General features: G+C 38.9%; 1 protein-coding gene across 2 annotated transcripts in view; it reads right to left on the bottom strand.

The window, feature by feature from the left end:
- Positions 1-1,327: 1,327 nt before the first annotated feature.
- Positions 1,328-24,270, bottom strand: part of BZW2 (basic leucine zipper and W2 domains 2) — a 36,854-nt gene continuing 13,911 nt past the window's right edge. The window contains exons 5-11 of one of the 2 annotated variants that reach the window (XM_009704068.1): positions 21,125-21,260; positions 17,484-17,593; positions 15,466-15,636; positions 14,958-14,991; positions 10,340-10,393; positions 3,472-3,594; positions 1,328-1,785 (exon numbers count right to left, since the gene is read on the bottom strand). In XM_009704068.1, coding sequence (XP_009702370.1) covers positions 1,757-1,785; positions 3,472-3,594; positions 10,340-10,393; positions 14,958-14,991; positions 15,466-15,636; positions 17,484-17,593; positions 21,125-21,260 — 657 coding nt within the window. In that variant the 3' untranslated portion in view covers positions 1,328-1,756. Of the gene's footprint in view, positions 1,786-3,471; positions 3,595-10,339; positions 10,479-14,844; positions 14,992-15,465; positions 15,637-17,483; positions 17,594-21,124; positions 21,261-24,270 lie in introns of both variants that reach the window. The other variant, XM_009704060.1, reaches the window with a different exon arrangement.

The following is a 24,270-nucleotide window of genomic DNA, read 5'->3' on the forward strand; positions in this document are numbered from 1 at the left end:
ATGGAAAGCTGGCATTCAACAGCACTTGATTTCCACTTGCTATTTGCTGTTTCCAGTAAAGCTAGATACATGTTAAGACATTTAACAACCATATGATCTGTGCTTTGCATGAAGTGTTGACTTTTCTATAGAAAAATCTGTACTATCCGTTAGCTTATTGGTTTCTAATGACAAAATACACCACTTCATTAGTTAATTATGCTCTTTCATGCTCTTCCCCCTGTAAGAATACAAACCTGTCTTTTCTGAACCTTACTAATCAAATCACTCATATTTCATGTGGATTTAACTCTGTGTTTAAAGGGAAGGATGCAGAGTGTTGTAACATATTCTTAAGGAGAAGATGGACCGGAGTGGTGGGATGTATCAGCAAGCTGACTCACTGCCGTAGTCATTCTGGGCCACCAGCATGGTCAGAGCCATGGACAGCAAAGAGGGGAGCGGGGTAAGAGAAGAATACTTCCAAAGTAACTGGACGTGTGAGAAATAAAATGGCAGCAACTGTTACCTGGTCAACTGCTGTGTGAAAAAAAGCGCAAGTCAGGAGATGATGCTGCACTGGGCCTTTGCTCTTGAGTTCACATCCACGAGGCACAACACAGGATTCCAGGAACTCTGATCCCAACCGCTGGCTGAGCATTCCCACAACATCAGACCTCTGGCTCTGGGCTTGGGTTTTGAGACTTGCACGCATGTACAAACCTGCACATTGACTCTATTTAGGCAATGTCCTAACCAGGTCCCGGGCACTGGAATTGTAAACAGCATGACATCAAGGCACAAGGGGAATAATAAAGTAAGTAGGATGGGTCTTGAGAAATTTACATATTCACTTATGTATTTCAGTCAAATATCTAATTGTAACATCATGCTGATGTAAATAAATTTCAGATTTCACATGTAATGACTTCTAGTCATGCATGTTTTGAGGGTAATGCTTCTAAAATGTGATGTTTTTTCTTGCAAAATTTAGCCATCACCAATAACTAAGTGTAGTCTGAACTGAGAACAGCGTATTATTCTACTTATAATTTGCATCAATTTTGTACATACAAAACTGGGACTCTGCAGATTTGTTCCTGTTTGTTTTCTTTAAATTAATAAATGCAATGAATCAACATTTGCTGTGGAATCTGGTTAATCTGTCTGAAGTTATATGGAAATATGGGAATAAAGATGAAACAGCAATCCTAATTAACTACGGATGCTCATTTTGTGATTAAGTATGAAAACAGTCTCCTGACATTCTTGTGCAATTTTCACTTGAAGAATCATAAAAACTTTGGCAAACCAAATTTAGAAAACATACACACTAACACCATGAAACTTAAGATATAAAAGCCATTTATTCAAAAAAATGTGGTGGTGTCAAATCACGTACACAAGCCAATATTGAGCTACAAACACAGACCAAACAGTTCTATAAACAGAAATTGGAGTGTTCATATACCATAGTACCTGAAAAAGACCGTTAATAAAAAGGAGTCCATAAGTATTTCATTTCACTTTTTCTATATGGCTCCTTGCTGAATGTCTTTACCTAAGTTAGTGTACAATGAGCCAGAGGTAGAGTCCCAAGTAAAGCATCTAATGCCTCAGGGCTCCATTAAAAACCTTTATTCTTCTAAACAAAAGGAAAGCCTAGCCTATAGTTTTCTGTATGACACTGAAGTAAAGCCTCTTTGCTTGAACAGTACGGCACTCCCAAGTGCATTTGGCATTAACCTAGATTGAGACTGTGCTTTGTTGAACCGTCTCAGTTCTCCTCCCCTTCAGACTCCGACTCTAGAAGAGAAGTAAAAGACTTCATGTAGGTTGCACAAGGACAGATGTGAGTAATTCTATAAAAATAACAAGATATCCTTCCAAAAATCAAATGAAAATTTTCATCAGACCTACTTCCTAGGAAGGGCTGGCAGATTAAACAGTAAACCAGAAAGAAACACATAGCTTCAGAAGACGAAGATCTACTCTGCTGCCCTCCACTGTGGAGCTCTTCATTTACAGATCTGTCACTAGAATTTTAACCAGATCACTATGAAGTATTCTCTAGATTATTCTGAATATCACAATGAATTATTCTGCTCATCTGCAGAGCCATGCAAGGCGTATCTGAGCTTAATAAAGAATAAGCATTGTTTGCTTGCTCTTCTAATCTCTGAGTAGGCTGTACTGCTATCATCCAGGAAGCGCCCTTTAAACTTTTTGCTCTGCAAATATTGATCATCATCATCCAGCCTATCTAGAAAGGCATATGTGGTATTACCCTACAGCAGGTATGAAATCTGTACAAACAGAATTTTTTATGATTTGTATAGCATAAAAGTAATCTAGAAGTAGAAGGAGAAGTAGAAGTAAGAAAAGTAGAAGTAATTTAGAAGTAAGAACATACACGGTGTTTTTGTCACCTAAAGCTACTTTGCATCATACTATGTTTCTGTCTGTGTTCACCTGACAGGAAAGGGCTTGCTGCCAACAAATATTACACATTCGATCAGATTTCTCAGAGCAAACATGGTCTACACGTTCTTACAGTAACATTTTGTCTCCATTTGTACCGGACATTGTAATTAAGGACATCTGGCAGAGGGGGCATGCAGGAAAGGATAAAAATAAAGAGCAACAGAAAGGCATACAAGCAGAAGATTAAAAAGGGGAAAAATGCTTAATTAGACCAAGATTGCTAGTCCAAAGTCTCAAGTGTGAAAGGAGCTACCATTTTTATACTGCTACCTGCACACATGATTTGCGGCAAAGTTTTATCTGCTCGTTGGCATTACTACATATTCCCTCCAAGCTTTTAAAACTAATAACGTTCAATGGATACAAATGAACACTAATAATTATATCCCTATCTTTACACATGGATTGATCTTCCCAATTGATGTGGAATCCTTTTCTGTGCAAAAAAGATAACTTATTTATTCAGTACAAACCAAAATATTTCCCTATGTAGAACATGAGAAAAACAAAGTTAGGGACTTAAGAAACTAGTTCCTGTCCCCAATAACCATTTTAAAGCAGCAAATACAGAACACATATCAGCCTGACCGTTCAGCTAAAAGCAATTTCAACTGCAGTTGCACAGGCAGGCTTATGCTATATTTATGTCGCCAGTACAGATGATAATAGCAGAAAAGGCACTGATACAGAAAACTGTTTGATTGCGCATGCTAACACCAAGGTGCTTCACACTGTCATCAGTGCAGCGTTCCTCTCTGCAGAAGCTTAAAGAATTTATCTCCAGACAAGTGGTACCTGATGACTTAAGGACTTCACAAGGGCACCACAAACATTAAAAAACAGCAAGCGTTGTTAGGCTCAGGCATGACTGGAAACAATCTGGAGCAGTCAAGCCTGCTATTTTCTGTTCTAAGTCTGTATACTTCATATGCCCGGTACAACTAAAAATCTGGAAAAATAAATTTGATTTGCAAAGAGACTACCATAATTCTTTAAATAAATCTGTACCTTCTTCAGCGTTTTGCAGCCACTCCACAAATTTCTTCATCTGGTCAAGAAAAACACTTTTGCCTTTAGCAACATGCGCTTCTTTATACCACTTAAGGATAGCCTCTTCACTCAGAACATCAGCTGAAATACAGATCAGTGTTTTCTTACAAACAATGTATTTTTTAGAGGTTAGAAGATTTTGAACATGAGGGAAGAAAGATTTTTTAAAAGGCATCATAAAATAAGTTAATGTGATTGCAGTGGAACAAGTTTGCATGAACTATATTAGGCTACAACTACAGAATCTTCTGATGCATATAAGGGATTCCAGATGCAATAAAATGTGTAACATATTAGGCTTAAAGTACCAAACACTGTGCTTCTGTAAAGGATAGTTCTCTATTCATCTGCTTTAAATACACCACGTAAGATCGTTGGATTAAAAAAAAAAAAAAATCTGCACATTTTAGAAGTTACCACAATAAGAAATACCATGCTTTTTCTTGCTGTGGGATCACAGAACTGTGTATGGTTCTAGAAATCTGAAGTGACAGACACCTCCTGATTGAACAGTTAAAAGATGGCCAGTAGGGACTTTTTGCTATCATTTTTCCCTGAAGGTTTTATATTGTTTTTAGCTAATAAGCTTTAAGGCCACTATTCAGACCACCCATTTTAAGGGACTGGCTCAGATGGACAGCACTGCTGACATTTTTCTGTCAAGCATCAAGAACAAAATAGCTGTCAGTGAGGGAATGTGAGGCTGAGAGAGATTCAGAATAAAGAAATCCTAATAAACAGCAAGGACACTTATTGTTTCCAACAGATGCAAATTTAGGTCTAGCTCTAGCCCCAGGAACAAAGCTCCTGCAATCCAGCCAAGCCAAGTATCACAGTAATTGATGGCTGTGGAGGCAAAATCTGGGATCCACAATGGCATTTTGGCAGTTACATAATACAAGAGGCAAGAACAAACAAAGAAACAAAAAAATCAAACTGTATTTGTTCTACACAAGGACTAAAGAGAGCTTTCTACATCTCATTAAAATTTCCATTCTCTTTGTCTTTGAACAAACTACCCTCCCTTGCTCTGCAAACTCAACATATTTACGTAGAGTTCTTCACTGCTTCCTTGAGCTCCTTGGTGCTGTTCCACCCATTTGGCATTCATTTGCCGAAGTGCTGACCCTGACCGTCACCTTCTGCTTCAGCCTAAAGGTTATAGCAGATGCAGCAGGGAAGGGAAGGCGGCAAACTGAAATAAATGACACCAAAACCCCAAAGCATCTGATCAAATGAGATAGAGTCAACCAATTTCACATATGCTGTTGAATAATAAACAGATGGAAGCAACAAGGGATACATTTGAACTTAATCAAAACTATCCCAAGACATCCAAGAGTAACTGAATATGAAAGTCTCCCTGAAAACTTTGAATTTAGTGAGTGCGTGTGACTGGAAGTTACCTTGTCTCTCAGAAACTTTTCCAAAATAAAACCTCTTTGCAGTTTACTGCAATTGACAGTAAGCTGAAGATGCAGGGAAAACAGGACTGAGCTGGTTGCGGGTTTTTTTCAGTACATATAAAGCTGCGCATAGTGAACGCCACAAGTGGCACATAAAGCCGTGACTTCCTGAAATCACAACTCACCACAGTGAACTTTTCCTCCAGTGTAACAGAAACACTGGAGCCAAGAAAGAGGTTTCAAACATGTGGCATTAAATACTTGCCAGTAGTCTTCAGCAGCAGCTCAAAGGCATTACAGCATTAAACAAATCAGGATTTTCATTTAGCTAACCTGGAAATATTTCACATGGACTCTCATGAAACTGCAGTTTAATCCCTGCTTGTAAAAAGCTTACATTAACCACAACGTCCTGAAGTTCACAGAACTACATCTGCAGAATTACTCAGGGTGTGACACGTATTATGATCCTTAAGGACAGGCAAAGCGAATCAGGAGAGACTTCAGGAGGGGGAAAAAAGAAAAGGAAAAAAAAAAAAAAAAAAAGAAAAAGAGTAGAGCAACACCCTCCCCAGCTGAAGCTAGCTCTTGGCCATTGTGGACATGTGAAAACATGAAGTTGCTGTATAGAAGAAGCTGCAGAATCCCGTTGCTGCATTACAATCCATATTACGATACTGTACAAGGAAGTGCCTCCAGGTAGGCACGTATCTCAGTCCAAGAATAATAGGATTTAAGTTTAGTTTTTTGATTTGCAGACTGTAAGCTCAATGGGTTTGTTGCCGAAGCAGAAGGGGGAGCTTCTCCCTCCCTCCTCAAAACCCCAAACCTGACAATAGCAGCATGCAGCCTCACTGTGTGCCTCAAATATTAAAACATTCTCAAGTCAGGTGGATGAAAAATTTGCCTGTATAAAACTCCATAGCAATAAGCCTCCTACACTAACAAAGAAGAACAAAATGCATTCAACTACAAAAAGGATAACTGCAACTCTCCTTTAATTTCTGAGCAATATTATTTGTAATACATTCATGCCTCCAGTGCTCATAAGAGATGATACTCTCCTGTCAGCCCAGAGATGCTCAATTAAACAATCATGCAGGACAGGGTGTAGTTAATCATACCTCTAGCTTGCTTGGAAGCAATGGGAACACTTGGGGGGATGGGAGGAGGAAGAGAATGATTCATTTTGTGTATATATAGTTATTCCTCATTAAAGCTGATTATAGATACATTTTAACGACTGGAGCTGAACACTGTGGTTTGTGGGCATGTGCACATCATTTTCACTGCAGTCCCAGGTGATGTCAGCACAAGGGAGCTGGTTTTCCTGCAGGTGCAGCCAACTGCCACTCAAACCACCCACAGCCAGAACCTCGAGGGACATCCCTCATGAAAGGGAGAAGCTGCAGAGCAGAGAGACTGAAGAGCGCAGTGTCTTTACTGCAGGATTAACGGGAAAGTTATTTGAAGTTCAGGTCTCAGCTTTGTACTAAATCACCCAGTTTGAATGAATTTCTGCTTTCAACTCAAACTGCATAGCCATCGGCAGTAAAGGGAAAAGCACACCCTGTCAGCTGCCCACACAGTCAATCAATCTGCAAAATTCAACTCTATTGCAGCTAACTCAGTTGGGAGGACAGAGCCTTAAGGCAAGAGCTCTTTCAGTGCACGGAATGTCACCCACAGTATGGTTATGGTCTTTATGGTATATTTTTTTCTTTGCTGGGAAAATTTTGCATCCAGTACCAAAAGGAATTACTTGAATAATGAAGATATTTAAAGATAATTGTGTTCAATGAAAAAACAAAACCTGTGTATCGAGTGGAACTTGAAGATTCAGTTCTTTTAAGCGCAGGATTCCCACAGCATTTGAGAAGACAGTCTGCATCATTTGGTTACATCTCCATAGTGCAGAAGGGTATCTCTGAGGCCTAATTACGCTGCCACAAACCAGAGCACTACTTCACATGTACTTGTGATTTTTTTTTTTTTTATCCAATATTTTCTAAATGTTGTCTTGAATTCTAATGCAAAAGTACACAGAGGCTTTGTGCCTGCTAAGGTTGTTTGCTGTTCAAAGGGTGAAATTCTGATCCTCATGAAAGGAATAGTTATTAATTTCAATAGTGTTAAGATTTCACATTTGAAATTTCCAAGTTGGACACAAACTAAAAGAAAGGAGATTCTGCAAATGAATACAATATATACCATGTAATCCAATAACAACAATGCTTGTTTTGCCCACAGTTAAGCAACATGGAATAGATTAAAAACCAACGTACATCGTACAGTGCAAGCATAACTAGCAAGGAGGCTGGCAAACTTATTAGGTGTCACTCATAAGGATTCAGTAATTCTTATTCTGCAACTGGCTTTTAGATTATTGGTCAAAATGCAGCTGGCAGATTTATAATTGCACTGGCTTTAAGTGATAACTGAAGATACCATAGCCAGGGATCAGTACAGAACTGGACAGCTTATTTTTCTCTATATTGTACCAGGAACACAAAGATATAATAATAACAACATCAAGAAGCCTTAACTGGCTACAGAACTGCTTTTGCAGACTGTACCTACAAGCTGGTAGGAAGCTGCTGCCACATAAGGGAAAACAGAACTTCGGCTTTCCTTGTGGGAAAAGTGGATATTCCTCTTTGTTTAGAGATAGAATAAAGAACACAGGCTTTCAAGACCTTCTAGGTCCTAATAAGCCCCACTCTTCCTGTTAATGTGTTTAGGTATTTCCAGGTAATTCCCAGCAAAGTAATCCAAAGGCTATTTTATGAGAGAAATATGAGAAGGATTTAAATGCAAAATGTTGGACATGCTGATGAGAGTAGTCATACAAATAAATTTGTCAAAGCATGAGTGGCATTTGGTGCCTATCATCACTGATGACTATCTTCATGCCCAGGAAGCACTCCCTCATAATAAGCAATAAACTGTCCACATTCATGCTGGTAGGTAGCTGCATTTCTGGCTGCCCATCCACAGATACTTCAGATGCCTTTATTTCGGACAAGAGGAAACGGTCTTGCACCAGGGGAGGTTCAAGCTGGATATTAGGAAGAACTTCTTCACTGTTAGAGTCGTTAGGCACTGGAACGGGCTGCCCAGGGAGGTGGTGGGGTCACCATCCCTGAAGGTGTTCAAAAAACGTTTAGATGTGGCGCTTCGATACATGGTTTAGTGGGTTTAGCGGGCATGGTGGCATTTGGTATACGGTTGGACTTGATGATCTTTGAGGTCTGTTCCAACCATAAGGATTCTATGATTTGTCACTAGAAAAAGTTCATTAGGTACCCTGAAACCTCTCCAGATCCTGTGCAGGTTACACTTGAAGCACAGCAGAAAGGCGAATATGAGTGTCTGCCATTCCCTCAACACCAACATAGCCAGTAACAGCTTTTGGGGGCTGTTATCCTTGACTATTAGGAAACAGAAGATATGCCATCAGCATCAGATTATCTACAATAAAGTGTACGTCTCTAAAAAGACTTGATGTCTTGTTTGTAGTGGATAGGTAGGTATGAACTGGGCAGAAGGAGAGGGTGAGATCTGCCAGCACTGAAATGAAGCAGAGGCAGCCAGCATGGCTCCTGACAAGCCAAAGCCATGAGCCATTAAAGCTTGGTAATATCATGTGGGAGAAACAGGAACTGGAGGACTAGCGTTCCCAGAATCTTCCCTGGTTAACACAGTAGCATGTCTTCACTTAATGGACACTGTTTAACTCCAAAGCTGCCTTAAATAGATGGAGTTGATGACTTCCTTATTGTGTCCAGCGCTCAGAAGGGCCCTATTGCTAGTGGCTGTAAGGTCAGATGAGCAGTTGCTAGTAGGCAGCAGTAAGCCTGCCAAAAAGGGCAGACCCAGCTTCAGCCTAAATGGGGTCAGGAAGGACTGGCAGCTGTGCCGCTGCATGACTGTATCAGATGGCAGAGAGGCAGGTGCTCTGGCACGCCTGCCCAAGATATTCCAGGCAGGAACACAGGCACGGTGAGTATTGCACATACTGGACAAACTAAACTCACGGCTTCCACCGACAGGCCATGCGGTAGCTCCAAACATTCTTCTAGACATCATGTGAATCCTAAACAATATTGTGGCACCTGTAGTGCTGAGGCTAAAGTCTTCTCACCCTTCCTAACAAGCCTGCCCAAGTACATGTCCAGAGTCAGAACAAGAGCATGCAGGGTGAGCGGAGTAGATGGGAACTGGGTTCTTAGAGCATGTTATGTTTAATGTACAATTTAGTGATTTATTTTCTTTTTTTTTTTCCTAAATATTTTGGAATGTCAGGGTTGTTCTTGCAGGCTAACACAGTAATGAATTTACAAAAATTTTGAAGGGAATCCTACACAAGACTGTTTCTGGTTTAATCATCACCTATGGTCGGAGTGCACAGAGTTACAGTGCTCATTCACCACGTCCAAAGTGAATTTTCTTTTCCAAAGAAAACTGAATAAAGTGCTTGCTGCAGGTTGCAGTTTCAAGTTTGTCCTCAGACATTAACAGTGTTCACAAGTTGTAGAAGTTGAGGGCAGAGGGACAAGGTATATTGCTTTTTCATTTGAACTTTTGAGGCCACGCTATATCGATACAAGGATGGAAATAAATCCACAATTCACTTATTTCATGGCTTCAGAAGCCATGAAATTATTTTAACAGTCTGAACTTGTTTGCCTTGAACATGTACCTGGACACAACAGGGTGAATAAAGATCAATATTGAGTTTCTACTCCTGCTGATTTTTCTCCTTCAACTATTTATAGCAAGAATGTCAGAACAAACTGCTTGGCACCCACCCATCACACACAGTGCAAGACCATTAGTCTCTATGACAACCCGATCAGAATAAACTTGTGAAGAAGTCAAACTCATAATAAAACTTAAATCCCTCAAACTATGGCACTTGCAAGAAACTGGCAGAGAAAGAAAAAGGGAAAGAAGAATAAGGAAAGCTCCTTCTGGCAGGGAGAGAGTAACAAAAAAAACCCAAAACCTAAAAAACTGAAAAATCATCCTGCCAAGAGGGTTTGCACTTTCAAGGTTTCTTAAAGCCAAGCTCTAATCTCCTTTTTAAATCTGTCAGGAATTTATAGAAATGTCTTCCTCAAACGGGTTTTATACAAGGACTAAATTGCACTTGAACAGACTGTGGACGGTGCTTGGATCCTGCTAATGCTTCTTGACTATGGGATAAACACAACAGAAAGAGAAGGGCTTGTTTCAGCTTTTCCTGCTGTCACACACTCCTTTGAACTATTCAAAGCGTAAGGTACTTCAGAGTTCAATTCCAACACAACCTTCTCACGTGCAATACCTGGTGAACGTCTGTTTCCTATTACATCATAGGTGAGTGGTTGGTAGAGAGAATCTACGCACAGTATACAACAGTGGATATAGACTTTTACCTTTATAAAAGAGTACCACTATCTTCTGAAAGGCTTTCATGAAGTGGATGTTGTCGTAACAGTACTCCTGCACCTTCTGGAGAAGAATCAACTCTGACTGGCCTTGAGTGCTGAACACAGCAAGCAGGGGGGCATATTGCTGAAAGGAAGAGAAGGTAAAAAGCAAAATGCATGTCAGCATACTGAAAAGAAATAAAAAAAATTTTTTTAATGCATGTATCATGAATTTCATCTCTGAAAATCTGTTTCACTGAAACCTTAGATTTACTTGCCAATTGTGTTTACTTAAGCACATGCAATGCATATACATAAATATCCATGAGCTTTTTTAAGATGAGCTGCATGCTGTGAGCTAAAATTCAGTACCACTTATAGATATTGAATTTTGTAAAATCACTTTATGAAGTCCACATCTCCAAGTACTGCTGTTCGCACATTTCACAAGGTAGCATGCTGCTGATTCAGGATTGATACTTTATTGATGTTCACAACGTAAGACATCCAAGGATGAAGTGCATGAAAACACAAATCTCTAGTTTCACAGGGGTTTCAGAATTCCCAGGAAATGGAATTAAATTAAAATATTCCAGGTTAACTGTGATTAAGTATCATTATTTTTTCCTCATTATCACTATCAGACTATCATGACAACCTTTGCTTTGGTAAACAGCAAAGTTTTCAAAGCACAGTATGAACTGCTAATGTTATTCTGTCAAGACAGAGGCAGTACATTTCATTGTCTTTTCCCGGAGTTTATTAATATAATAAAAGATAAAGCAAAAATATTTTTATTATGCGATTTTCCCCCTCTTATTTCAGATCTTAAAATTAAAAATTAAGTTAAAGGACCATATCCTGTTTCACTCTTTAAAAAAAAAAACGACAGTGTTTCTATCCGTATCGCTCCAATTTCCTTTCCTCTTAGCCTGTGATGAGTCTGGCTAAGACTGCAATCATAAATTTAAGGTAATATTAAGACCGCTTTTCAGAGCTAAAGGGAAGACAAATTACCTTTGATCTTCAGAGCCCCTGGCTAAATATACATTAAGGTTACTATTTAAATTGGTCTTACACTGATCAGCTCAGCCTTTCTTCATTGTTTTCAGTAAGACTCTCAGTTTGACATCTTTCAGCTGGATTTGCAATTGCCTGATATTGCAGAGTTCTGGTCTGTGCAACCAGGGCTGCCAATGGACGCGGTCAGGTCACAAACCACCCATCACCAGTGGCACCGATGGACATGTTCAAAACTACATACACTCCAGGACTTCTCTACAGGAGGCTAAATGCTGCGGGTTTTACTCAACATGATCCATGGAAAAAACTATTAAAACACATGAACATCAACTGAAATTTGAAAGGTTGGTTCAGAATGTCTTTTGCAAAATAATTATCAGCTGTTAATTTAAAGAAAGAGAGAGCAAGAAACCACACAACCACCTTTAACAAGAGCGGCTAGGCAGACAGACAGTGTTACTAGTTTTGGAAGAAACTCCTTTACAAAGTAACTATGACAAATGACTCGATGTAGCTACCATCAGAGGTTGAGTTTTTCCCACTCAGGGCAGGTATAGCCACATCTTTAGAAACAATGTTACTGTTTTGGTAAAAACACTGCAAAACTTGTGCAGGCTTTGGGTAGCAAGACTCTCGCTTTTTCCCCTTTTGGCCCTTGAAGCATCCAGCTGGTATCTAGGCAAGTTGCAGGGAAACAGGGCAATATACATTGCAGTTCGTTTATTTAATAGCCTCAGCAGAACCCACTCCCACCCACAGGTTTGTGAAGTGCTCCAGTCTATAAGCGCCAAGTAATTTATAATAAAAATCCTATCTTTTCAGTTTAGAAGAAAGATACCTTCATTTTGCCACATCTGACCGATTCACTTCGCATTCCTCTCTTGCTCATCAACTGGTACAGACTTACAACTATGTTTCACAAGTGTCTAACTGAGTGAGGAACCATAAAATTAGCTTCCTCTCATTGCTGTCTGAGCTAAGTGGCATTATTTTCCATTCACCTCAGGTTAGGCAGCAGTGGGTCAGCAGTCGCAGTGCCATGAAGCTCACACCACGGCCTTGCCTGCGGTGCCAGTCGTCCAGAGGGTGCTCCCCACCCACAGTGAATGTCTCTTCTCTGCACTGGAGGTACCTTCGGGGCTAAGCCCCCATGTCACAGCAAGGTTACTGGGACAATGAGGAGTTTATCCTGTAAGATTCAGGGTTTAACAGCTTGCCCCATCTCCTCCTGAGTTCAGCTCCTGCCAGTCCTGCCATACGGATGGCACACCTGACATTTAGCGTGCTGCCCAAGTACGCCAGTTCATGGCTGCTCGCCACCTCCATTAGGAAATCACCCATCCAGTAAGGCTTGTTAAGAACTGTAAACTAGGTCAATATTCTGTGCCTTGATACATCTTTTCAGGGGTGCCTTGTATACGGCTTACTAAAAGAAATCTAATAGACTGGTACTCAGATGTCAAAACTTTGGGAACTGTGCTTTGTGAAAGTTATTTGTCAGGTACAGCCATACAAGAATAGATCACACCACCTGGAATGTCTCATGTCAAGTATGTATTTATACACATCCTGACTCACGCCACCAGGGCAAGACAGCTCCAAGATTGTTTCAGGGCATGTCGACACACAGGAGGGCACAGGAACACGGCTCTGTGTCACACTCACAGCGTTAATCTGATTTCTGGAGCTGGCTCACACATTGGGCCAGCTGAGAGCCCAAAGAGAGGAATCCACGATCTGTCCCTACCTATCCATAGAGGAAGAGTGCACAACAAATGCTGTTCATTTTTGAACACCGAAATGTAAAGAAGCAGCTAGTAAAGTCTAAATTTCTATTTCTACTGCTTCTGTCAAAATCTTACCTGTAAGTGCAAATAGTAAATACCCCATACAAATTTGTCCTCTGTTTTTAGACAGTGGATGTAGCTAGAAAGATGCCTATCTTATATAGGCCAAATGACTTACCTAATTTAGTGGGGTTATATACATAGGTGATGGCTTGGGTCAGTGAGATGCATAGGACTAAGCATAAGGTCAATAATATTTGTACAAAGCCAGCTATGTTTCTCTTTTCCTAATGTTCAAATATTCCAAAAAGTGTTTGTTAATTTGCCCTGTGGTACCAGACAATAAATCTCAATGGATACTCTGTTACAACTCAAAGAGATACAACCAATTTTTACATCAAAAGAACAAGAAAAACAATGTCTCTTCCCCTTTCCGGAAACGATCTCATTTTTCTACCACTATTTGGGTCACTTGAGAAGACTTCAAGGCATTAAATCTTACCATCAAAGACTACAGAAGATCCCAAGCGACTACATTTCTAGGATGACTGATTGGGAAACCAAATTCAGATGAAAGGACAGCAGTAGTAGGAGCTAAACCAACATGGGAACTCCCAAGTATGGAGAGGCATCCAATATGAAGAAGAAAGGAATTCAGATCAAGCTTAAGATCCATTTTACCATAAGGAATAAAGTACAGATTGTTTCTGTCCTAGGGCAAATTTTTGCAGCCCTGGCTATGAGGGAGTATTCTCTTGCTCATGGTTTACCAGCTTAAAAGGACTAATTCTGCTGAAAAGCCTTTCTGCCTCTGTTCTCACAGTGTCTTGCATCACACAATTCCTTCAGACTTAGATGATGAATACCAACCACAGCAATGACACTGATGCTTCTGCATTGTTTTTAGGTTTCAGGGTTTTTTTCCCCTCTAAGGTCATAAGGGTTTTTGTACCAACATGCAACTCTGATACTGCAATCTGTCATCACTTAACAAACTACAGCTGTCTTTCTACGCATTCAGTTCTCTCATCCAGCAGGACAGTACCGGGAGAGTAACCACACTATACAGTGCACATGCTCTCAAGCCAGCTCCTGGCTTACTAGTTGACAAGTTGCCGAGTATCCAGCTCCCACAGTGAACATTGGCAACAACCATTTCACATATTCAAAGTTCAGCAGTCCTGCCTGGATCTAACCAGGTCTGTGCAACGCCAGCACAGGTGCTGCCTCACCATGCTCCCAAAACTTCTTCGCTTCTGGCAAAGACGTTGCAAAGGCAGTTCCTGCAGGCTTACTAGTCAGGTCGGAGCAGAGCTGAATCTCAGCATTTACTACCATTGTTCCCAGTGCAAGGAGCCTCTCAGGATCCAGCACACTGAGAAGGCACAATGCAGAGGTGCTCAGGCTGTGACCACCTCAGTTTGCCCTGGCTCTCTGCACTGTATGCCTCAGGGCATCCAATAATCTGAACTACCTCAATTTTGCATTCTTTTGACTAAAGGAAAAGGGACTATACACAATGCCTGGTGAGCTCAGTGTCAGCCCTCAAAACTCTAGTTGAGGGCCCTAGTGTTGATTTAAGTCTTTGACTATGATTATATAAACAGAACCTCCTGGATTGAAACAGGTAAAAACTTGACAGCTGTAGAATGTATTCTGTTAATTCACAGCAGCTCTTCCCTTCTTCACCCATCTACGCACCTTTAGATGTTTGAGGGCTTGCTCTGCAACTAGCTCTTCTTTCTTGTTCCATTCCACAGCATTCATGACACAGGTCCACAGGAGACCGATCACTGCTGGCTCTGGCAGCTCATTTCTCTTCATTTCCTCTTTTACATAAAGCACTACCTGGAGCAGGAAATAAACTGCTGTCTTAAGCAATATTTCCTATCAACCAGAAATTATGCCGACTTACCAAATACTTGCAGACATTTATAAATAACACCATGGTATAGAAGTAATAAGAAACAAAATTAGAACAAGAAATAAAAGGAAGCATTTAGCATGTTTTTATTTTGCAATATTACTGTAACTTGACTACAAGTTTTGTCCCTCCCCTCCAACCTAACAGTTAATGCAGTTAAATGAAACACATTCTCATCAAGCATAACTGAACAAACCCTCCACCCTGTAGTCAGCTGCACCTGTAAATCCAGAGGATGTTCTGTTGCTTTAGTCTTAAGCACAGAGTGAACTGATGAATAAATTAGAATCATTTAACAAAAAACAGAGGTGCTCATATCTGTTCCTCTCTACCCAGTGTAGATTTAAGTCTTTGACTATGATTATATAAACAGAAAGTTGTAAAAAAACACCCTTTACCTCTTTAATTGGGAATTCCTGAGAGAGACGTTCTTGTAGCTCTTTTTGAAGTTCTTTACGAGTCCCCAGTGACTGTTGAACTCTAAGGAAATCTGAGAGCTCTTTTAGACCTGCTTCAGTAAAATACTTGGCAAAATGGTCCACATTCTGCCGGTTGGCTGGAAATAGTTCCTAAAAAGACAGGAATGCTCTCTGTTAACTAAATAACCAACTATGATTCTTGACAGAATGGAAGGAACATTTTTTAAGAATGAACAGTAGGAATCACTTGGTACTGCACTAAAAAAAAAGTAAATTCTTGTATCAACACTGGAATAGTCAACACTTCATTCATATTGTTGTGTTTCATTATAGTGGAAGGAAAAAATTATAGCCAGCTATGCAAAAAACCTAACACCCACTCCACACAAAGTGCATGTACTTATGAATAGCTGTGAGTTACAATACTGCTCAAAACAGTCCTCAGAGAAACTATATCTTTTCCAGAGTCCAAGAGTCTTATAGGAAAAGTACAAAGGAATAGATGGTAAAGCCATTATACGCAAAGCACATTTACCATGCCTTCCCAGTGTGTCCACACATTAACCTCTTAAGAAAAATACACTTAGCAATACATAAGTGGCCCAGGCACCCTGGCCTGATGTTGCTACTCTGCTGAGCAATGATTACCATTAATGCATCATTTAACAAAAATCACAAAACCCACTATGTGCTGTTAACATTCGATCAGAAATACCTACAGGAGTTAAAGACATTGTCAATCTATGATTTATTAAAGTCCAGCTACTTAGAAAAGTTAAAATTATTCTTAAAAATTGCTACAGCAAATGCCTCATCTTGGCAAGGATTCAACGGCATTTGCTTACCATTGAGTTCTTGGTGTCCAACAATCATTTGTGGAATGGACAGCACTTTTTTTTTTTTTTTTTTACAAAGAAGGTAGAGACCCTCAATCTTACTGAAAATGAGATTAAGAAGAAACTTTCATGAAGGCATCTATGCTAGGCAACATCATCTGATACTTCATAGGTGTTTAATATAGCAGCATAATGAGAGCCAACAGCTGAAAGTTTAAGTCAGTCAAGTTTGAAATAGAAATAAGATGCAGTTTGCTTTTTTCCCCCTTTCTAATAAACAGTGCAATTAGCCCATTTCACAGCTTCACAGCAAATTATTTATGACTTGGACTCTTAAAATCAAATACAAATTGAAGAGATGAAGGGGTGTGGAAGGCTGCTTCACTTTTGAAAGATTCTTGCTTAATCACAAATTACTGAGGTAGAAACAGGAAATATGCTGAGACTCTCCAGGCAGTGCTACACAGGCTGTAGTGTACTTGATTGGATTATCACAGCAGCAATCTTTTTAAGGATTAAAAAAACCTTATTGCTCTTCAGAAAAACACTGGGAGAGAAAGACACATGACATCGCTGCATATTCACACATACTCTTAATACCTCAGGCCATTGCTACAAACCCAGAATACGGGCTTTGAGTCCAAAGCATTGCTCCTACTAGGTCTGCTGTCATCACAGCAGGACCATTTATGCTACCCAGACAGCTACTGCTGCAGAAAATTAGATTACCGTGCTTTCGCTATACTATTTAAACACTGTTGCTTTGGAAACTTACATTCTAATCATAACCGTTTATACTTTCTTTATTATCCACAAAAGTAAAACATATTTCAAAAAAATAAAAGCCCTCAGGCACAGTTGCTGGTGGTGTGTGTTTTGTTAGCAGTGGTTAGAAAAAAAAACATTTAATTAATTCACATGCCTCATATATATAGTCATTTAACTACAGCAAAAATAGACCCAGAATGTAAAAACATGTGATATTTAACATTCCTGAACATGTATCAATGCTACAGCTATAACAATATTGCTGTGATTCAAAATATTTTAAAAATGCTGAGAGTCTGAGGGGGAGTTAACATGCTTAGAGCAAACTACCATCTGCAGTTTCTTTCCTTTCCCAAGGAGAGATAAGTATTATTGAAAATATATTACACTTACTAGCAATCTCTTATCAAGGTTGGCTTTTCTTAAAGCAGAGGTAACAGAATTGGCATCTTTCTCTGCCATCCATGCTTTAAAAAGCTTTACAGCAAAAGAGGCTGCAATCCCTGTTTGAGAAAAAACACAAAACATGCTTCAGCAATTTTCAACATGAATTAGAGATGGCTATAAGAACTACAAGGTTACAAAATGATTACAAGAATATGGAATGAAAATACATTTATCACAACAGGACCAAACACGTAGAGCTGAAATGTTCATTTTTTTTCTTTAATGCCATATTAATTTTCTGAAGTATGCTAGATTGTTTGAAAATCTTTTCAATCTATCGCCCATCTCCATTCAATTGTTCAAAGATTTTCTTTGCAATTATTTTTTCTACCTCCCCAATTTACAGACCAAGTCCAATGCAAAAGGAAAAATTATGCGTTAAATCAGTTAGGAAATGAAGGCACAAAATAATAAAGGATAGTCAGGAATAAGAACCGGAAAAAAACGTATCTTCAAAAGGTTTTTTAGCAAGTCCTGGAATAGGGTTAAATAACTTTGCAACTTCAAGGTAACTGACTGTACTCCATCCTCCTAGGAGGCATTTAGTAGCTGGTAAGACCAGGCACAAATACTATTTTAAGTGGAAAAATTCCTTCCTCAGGGCACAACTTAGTATTTTGTGCATTAAATCAAATGAACTCTACCTCTGCTAGCTGTAGCCTTCCCAGGGGAGCTAAGAAACCATTAGCCCCACACCTCCTCTAAAAAAAAGTCCCTTCAGCAGCACCACCACAGCTCTGCTCTGGCTTCTCCACTGCAAGTGGCAAGCGCAGGGAGCTGAAGGAAGCTGAAAGGTCTCAGAGATGGAGACCCAGCTCATCCTTGAGGAAGCTCCCCTGTAGGCCAGTTATGTTTCTCCATACTATAGTCACATCAACATTTACAGTGCTATTGAGGGTGGTGATAATGGTATCACTATGCTATAGCCGGTCACTACAATTTTGTTTCACCTCCAAACAGTCCTGAAGCTCTGAGAGCTAGATGGGACCTACTGGTAGGAAGTAGCTTCATCATTCTTTACCACTTTATTGATAAACATCCATTCTTTTTATTTCTAAGACACAATGATTAAATGAGTTATCAAACAAGAACAGAAGAGATTATTCCCGGAGCAGTGTAAACTTCATTAACATTCATTACAGATCTTGACTGTTATGACAGTTTTGGCAACCTTATTCCAGAGCTTAGTCGTAAGGCACGATCCTTAGAGAAGTACTATACGGAACCGTGGATACACAATGCCACGCCAAGAGAGGCCTTACAAATACCACTTTGGGCTTGTTTTACATGTTGTACAGCCGGTTCCAAGTGACACCAGCAGGATGCAGCGATTTTAAGTACTGTAGGCTGACTAGTCAAGACTGACAAAGCCCGATCAACCAACAGGGAACCTAGGCATAACTTCCACCTGTCATTTCTGAACATGCAAACACAGTTCAGCGTATCCAACATGTCCTTTTGTGTTCAATACCAACATTGAATGCAATGATCTCTGTCACCGAGCACTGTCCTTTAGGACATACTCATGTCCTAAACCCTTTTTCAAGTTCTAGCTTAAAACAAAACAAGTTTCATGCCAGTACCAACATTAGAGGGAGGTTGTTCTAGGGCTTCACTACCTGCATATGTTTTCAAACTTACTTCTAATTCACAGCTCAAATTTATCATTGGCCAGTTCCTATACTCTATTCATGAGCTGCCACTGTCTTTTCATTTAAAGAGCTCTTCTCTTTTTCTGTTTTGTTTTGTTTTTTTTTTTTTTCCTTTTTTTTTCTTCCCTAATTGCAGAAAGTAACTTCAGCCATTCATTTTATTGATTAACCCCATTAGCTGCTCTTTGCATTTGCACTGTTTTTTCAGCATGGTTGACAAGAAGGGTACACTTAAGTTTGATGAGGTTCCACCGCTGCCTAGACCTTCCCAGTCTCGGCTAGAAATCCATCAGACATCCTCAAAAGACTTTTTTTCCATCTATACTTCACAGTAAAAGTAATGACAATACTGAAAAAGGGTAATCCTAAAATGAATTCAGTAATTGCCTTCAAACCTGACAGATCTCCTGTCCGCACAATCTACCCTTATCTCACTTTCATCCAATTCTTTGTCAATGTTATAATTCTCATGCTGATCAACAACTCCTTCAGCTCACCTAATTGTTTAGTCATGTATTTTAACCTCATCTGCCTGCAGTATTCTTTTGGCAAATCAAAGAAAGTATCAAGTTTATTCTTATATAATCTACCTGTTTTAAGCCCTGCTCTTTTTCCTGTTTTTCAATTATCTTCGCTTCTTTAATTATTCTTCCATAAAAGATCATTTCCAGAACACTGTTTGAACAATCTTTTCCTCAAATGCTGACACAGGTACATTGTTAGTATATATAAACCAAGAACCAAAAGCGCATGTAAGCTCCCGACAAAAGTTTAGGGCTCCTAGAAACTTAAGTTCATGATGCAAATGGAATTTGTTCTAGGATTTGTACATAACAATTGTATTCCTAAGATGTTAAATTTAAAATAAATCACTTGAGTTTTAAAAATTTGAGTTTTCAGATGCCTCTTGTCTTCCCATAACTAGGAACAGAGTTTGATTTAAAAACATTGCAGAGAATCACCCGAAGACATAGATTAGTGCTTTTGTTTGAATTTTCTCCTAGTTTAATTCTGATTTTGAAAGCTGTGGGTGATGACAGAGAAAAGCTGCAGCTGTGGCTTTTCTTTCTGCAGCATTTAGAAAACAAATGTTATGGTTAGCATGCTGCAAATGAGAACATGAAATTAGAATTCTTTTTTTTTTTTTAATGAAAGTTAGAATACATTTTAGTCAATATATAGCTCTTTAACAAAACCAAAAAGATTTCATGAAAACTGTTCAACACTGACAGTGCATTTGCAATTATTCCAGATAGTCAGTAACTAGCAGAGAAAGACATTGTTGAGCAAGCATTTGGAAAATCAGGACTCCAAGGTAGATGGCTATAAATAAACAACTAAATAAAAACCTTCAAAAAAAACCCCAGAAAAATGTAATCTCAAGAAGGCATTATACCTTGAAACTGAAAGAACAGTTATTGATCATATGGTAAATACAAGTCCATGGGAAAGTGTATCAGTCACTGATCACTACTGATATGAAGGCAAAATCAGGGTTTGAATTTTTTTTTTCTCCTTTCGCAATATCCAGTTGGTCTGCATGTGCTCTCTGTCCCACTTCACACTGACACACACAAGGTATTGGCAACATTTGAAAAAATGCTAGTAGACATATCTCAGGAATAGATGTTATACTACATACTTTCATAGCATCACAATACATATATTCTACAATTTTGCACACACATGTGTAACTTCCAAAAAGCATAAATCCTTTGGGGTTTGTTTTTACTTTTTGTTACCTTTTTCCTATGTTTGGCTGCCCTCTTACTAGATTTCACAAAGTATGTTGGCTGTTGCTGTCTGTACATGCTTCAGCTTTAAAATACTGATTTCTGTTGTACAGTTATAGGCTTCCAACATATAAAATAGGCTGCAATAAAATACATTTCCTATTAGAGCTAATGCAAGAAAAAATATCATATAGAAAATTACCTTCTTTGACTATATTGTCAGTGAAGAGGCTTGTTAAAATCGTAGCAGGAAGAGTCCCGTTGGCTAACAGGATGCCAGAAAGCATTGCCAGCTTTGTCTGCTCCGTCTCAGTAAAGGCTTTAAGAAACAGCAGAAGCTGTGGATCAGACAAGAAGATGGGGGGGAGATATATTTGAGCCATAGGACACTGATAACAGGTAGAGATGAATATTAGCACACAGTTTTAATTTCTTATTTCTCAAGAAGTCCCAATATAATTAATAGCAATCACATCAAAATCTGTCCTGAATGCCAGCAATGCCATTTCACTTTTCGCTTGTAATTTCACTTTCCGTAAGGATGCGAGCTCCTTACTCAGGGAGACAAGGCCTGTCTTCTCCAAATATACATATATGTGCATAAAAATAAAAGTGCTTGTTAAAGGCTTGAGACCCACAGAAATTACAGGATCCCAGACTTGCTGATTTCAACAGGCTGACAGGAGGCCACCCATTCACATCTTCAGACTTGGGACTAAGCTCCACACAGTTGCAGTTCATTTTCAAGCTTACAGAAGCTATTACTTATGCAAACAATAAAAGCATGAGAAAGTTTCCTGTTTTCCTTTTGGGGAAGGGAACACAGCACAATTACAACAGATTTTCTATTGGTTAAAATAAGAAATATATTTCAAGTTCAGACATTCTTGATAAAGCTGACAAAGGACAGACAGGAACAAAATCTACTTTAAGACCTGGCCATTCCCACTACTAATTACAAAAGGAAACAAATAGCTTGAGAAAAAATTAGAAATCTCACCATCTTAAGTGCTAGAAGATCTGAACCACATATTTACCTCTTAAAAGTCTAAAAATGGCAATTAAGTCTATTTTAAATATCTTAATTTTATAAGTTAAAATTAATGAATTGAAAGTGTTTTGATGAAGTACATTACACCTCTTTACACCAGGAAAACAGTTGTACAAAATGAGATTTTGTCAATAGCATTACTGTTAACAATAATGTTTTCTTAACATGTTTTAGCAATCACAATATGGCTGATGAGAAAAAGGAGGCTAGACAGCAAAGCGCAGCTTCATTCATTGCAAAAAGCTGATGACTCCATCAGAAGCTAGCTTACAAATTTACCATCACCACAAAAAAAGAAAGAAAGAAAGAAAGAAAGAAAAAGAACCCCAAAAAAAACCAAAGAAAAAAGACTGCAGACATAAATTTCTGAAGTTAAAAAGGAATTCTCATTTCCTTCTTCAGCTACCAGAGCTTTATTCAGCTACCTTCTGCTGTCATGACACCCTTTTTCCTTCTCCAAATGAGTAATAAAAGCAATCAAAGCAGAACAACTCATTCTGATGGAAAATTCCCACCTGGTTTCCAAATTAAGGGTTTTTATTAATTACCAAATCCTACCAATTCAAAGGGACAGAATATCACACATGTCCCTGTGCTTGTTTGTTACCAAGGACAGTGAGAGCTCTTCTCCAAGATATCTAAGCAGTTTATCATTAGCTGTAAAGCTTTCTGAATGTAGTGATGTTTTAAAAATCTGGATAACTAACGAAGCAAGTTATTAAAAGTCATGCAGTGTATTATGAATAGCTCTGTTCTGTATCAGTGAACAGAACTGGCAAAAAAAAAACCCCATTCATACGGTTGTACTTACATAATAACATCAGCTTTTAATTACAGCTTACAGGCCTGAATGATTCAACCACAGAGAAATCATTTGGGTTTTTTTTTAGTGGGCTTCAGCCAAATGATTGCAACATGCAGTTTTAGCTTAAAAGAAAAATTATGAAACTATAAAATCTCAAGGTGTAACTTTATTTCAACTAACTGACTCACAACCAAAAAAAACCCAAAAATTTGGGATGCAGATGAATGGAGTTATTATTTCTAAAAGTATGGGTGAGAAACAAGTGGTGTGCTGTATTTCCAAATGCAGCAATTAACTGGTATATATAATGGTGCAGGTAAAGGAACTCCAGGGCCACATTTAACAGGAAGACCGAAAACATTTTTACAGAATTTCAATATAGCCTTGTGTAAAATGGAGGCCTGGTGATTTAAGGCTTTCTTTATACAAGCTTTATCAACAATAATGTACCAAAATGAGATCTGCACAAGAAAAAAATTGGATTTAGACCTTTTGCTGTAAGTACTGAGACTGTTAATAAGAGGAAATGACTTTAGATTTCTGTGTAGCCCTTTTAACTCTTTTTCCTTCTGCTCCCACATAAGCAACAGATGAGGATTTTGATTAGAAAGTCATCACACTGACTACTTTAACATGACAGACCAGGTTTTGACATACTTCTAAGCTGTAACCTCCACTGGGTTTTGTCGGTAATGAGTAGATCATGAACAGTTATACCCGTTCATGACAGATTTGAGTCATGAAAGCAACAACAGCAGGAAATCCAGCTGCAAAGCCAGAGTTATGTAGTCCAAGGTGGAGAAGGACTCTAAGAGAAGGACATCCAAATATTTATCAACTCTGGTTTTGAGAAATCTGCATTTGTTCAAATGTTTTGGAAGGTCTGAAATCACATATCTATGAAGTTCACAGCCTCATCCCTCTTTCCTTTCCCCTGAAACATGCTTCTTGCTAGTCTCCCAGCATGAATCTGAATTATGGTATTCTTGAACTGTACTCCACTGCAGTATGTTTTGAGCAGGAACCTAGTCTTCTACACATCTCACTACTTGAAGTACTGTTGGTGCTACTAGCATAATTTTTGTTTTACTAATATTTTTGAAAAGCAGCTCAAATAAACTTAGACATGTAATTTTCTGCTGTTCAAGGATATTATTCTATATTTTCAAGCAATTGTGAAACAGTCTAATTTAGGGGGAGACTGCGTGATAGGAAGAATCAAAACCTTTAATAAACCCACTTAAAAGCCATCAAAAAGAACAAAACGTTCAGTTCAAAGCTGTTGTTTCAGATTTTTATTGCTGATTAAGAGCTCTTCTTTTACCATCACGATTACAAACCTCAGTAGGGAAGTCACAAAATGTCCAAGTCACTTCAGAATAGTACCACACCACCCACAGAAAGTTCTCCAAGCTGATGCTTCCCTGCTGTTAGCCAAGCACTGGCATTACTGCTTTTGTAACAGATACAGACTGATTCCAGGCATAAAATG

Source organism: Cariama cristata, unplaced genomic scaffold (genome assembly GCF_000690535.1).
Source record: "Cariama cristata isolate BGI_N322 unplaced genomic scaffold, ASM69053v1 scaffold39050, whole genome shotgun sequence".
In the NCBI taxonomy this organism is placed as follows: Eukaryota; Metazoa; Chordata; class Aves; order Cariamiformes; family Cariamidae; genus Cariama; species Cariama cristata.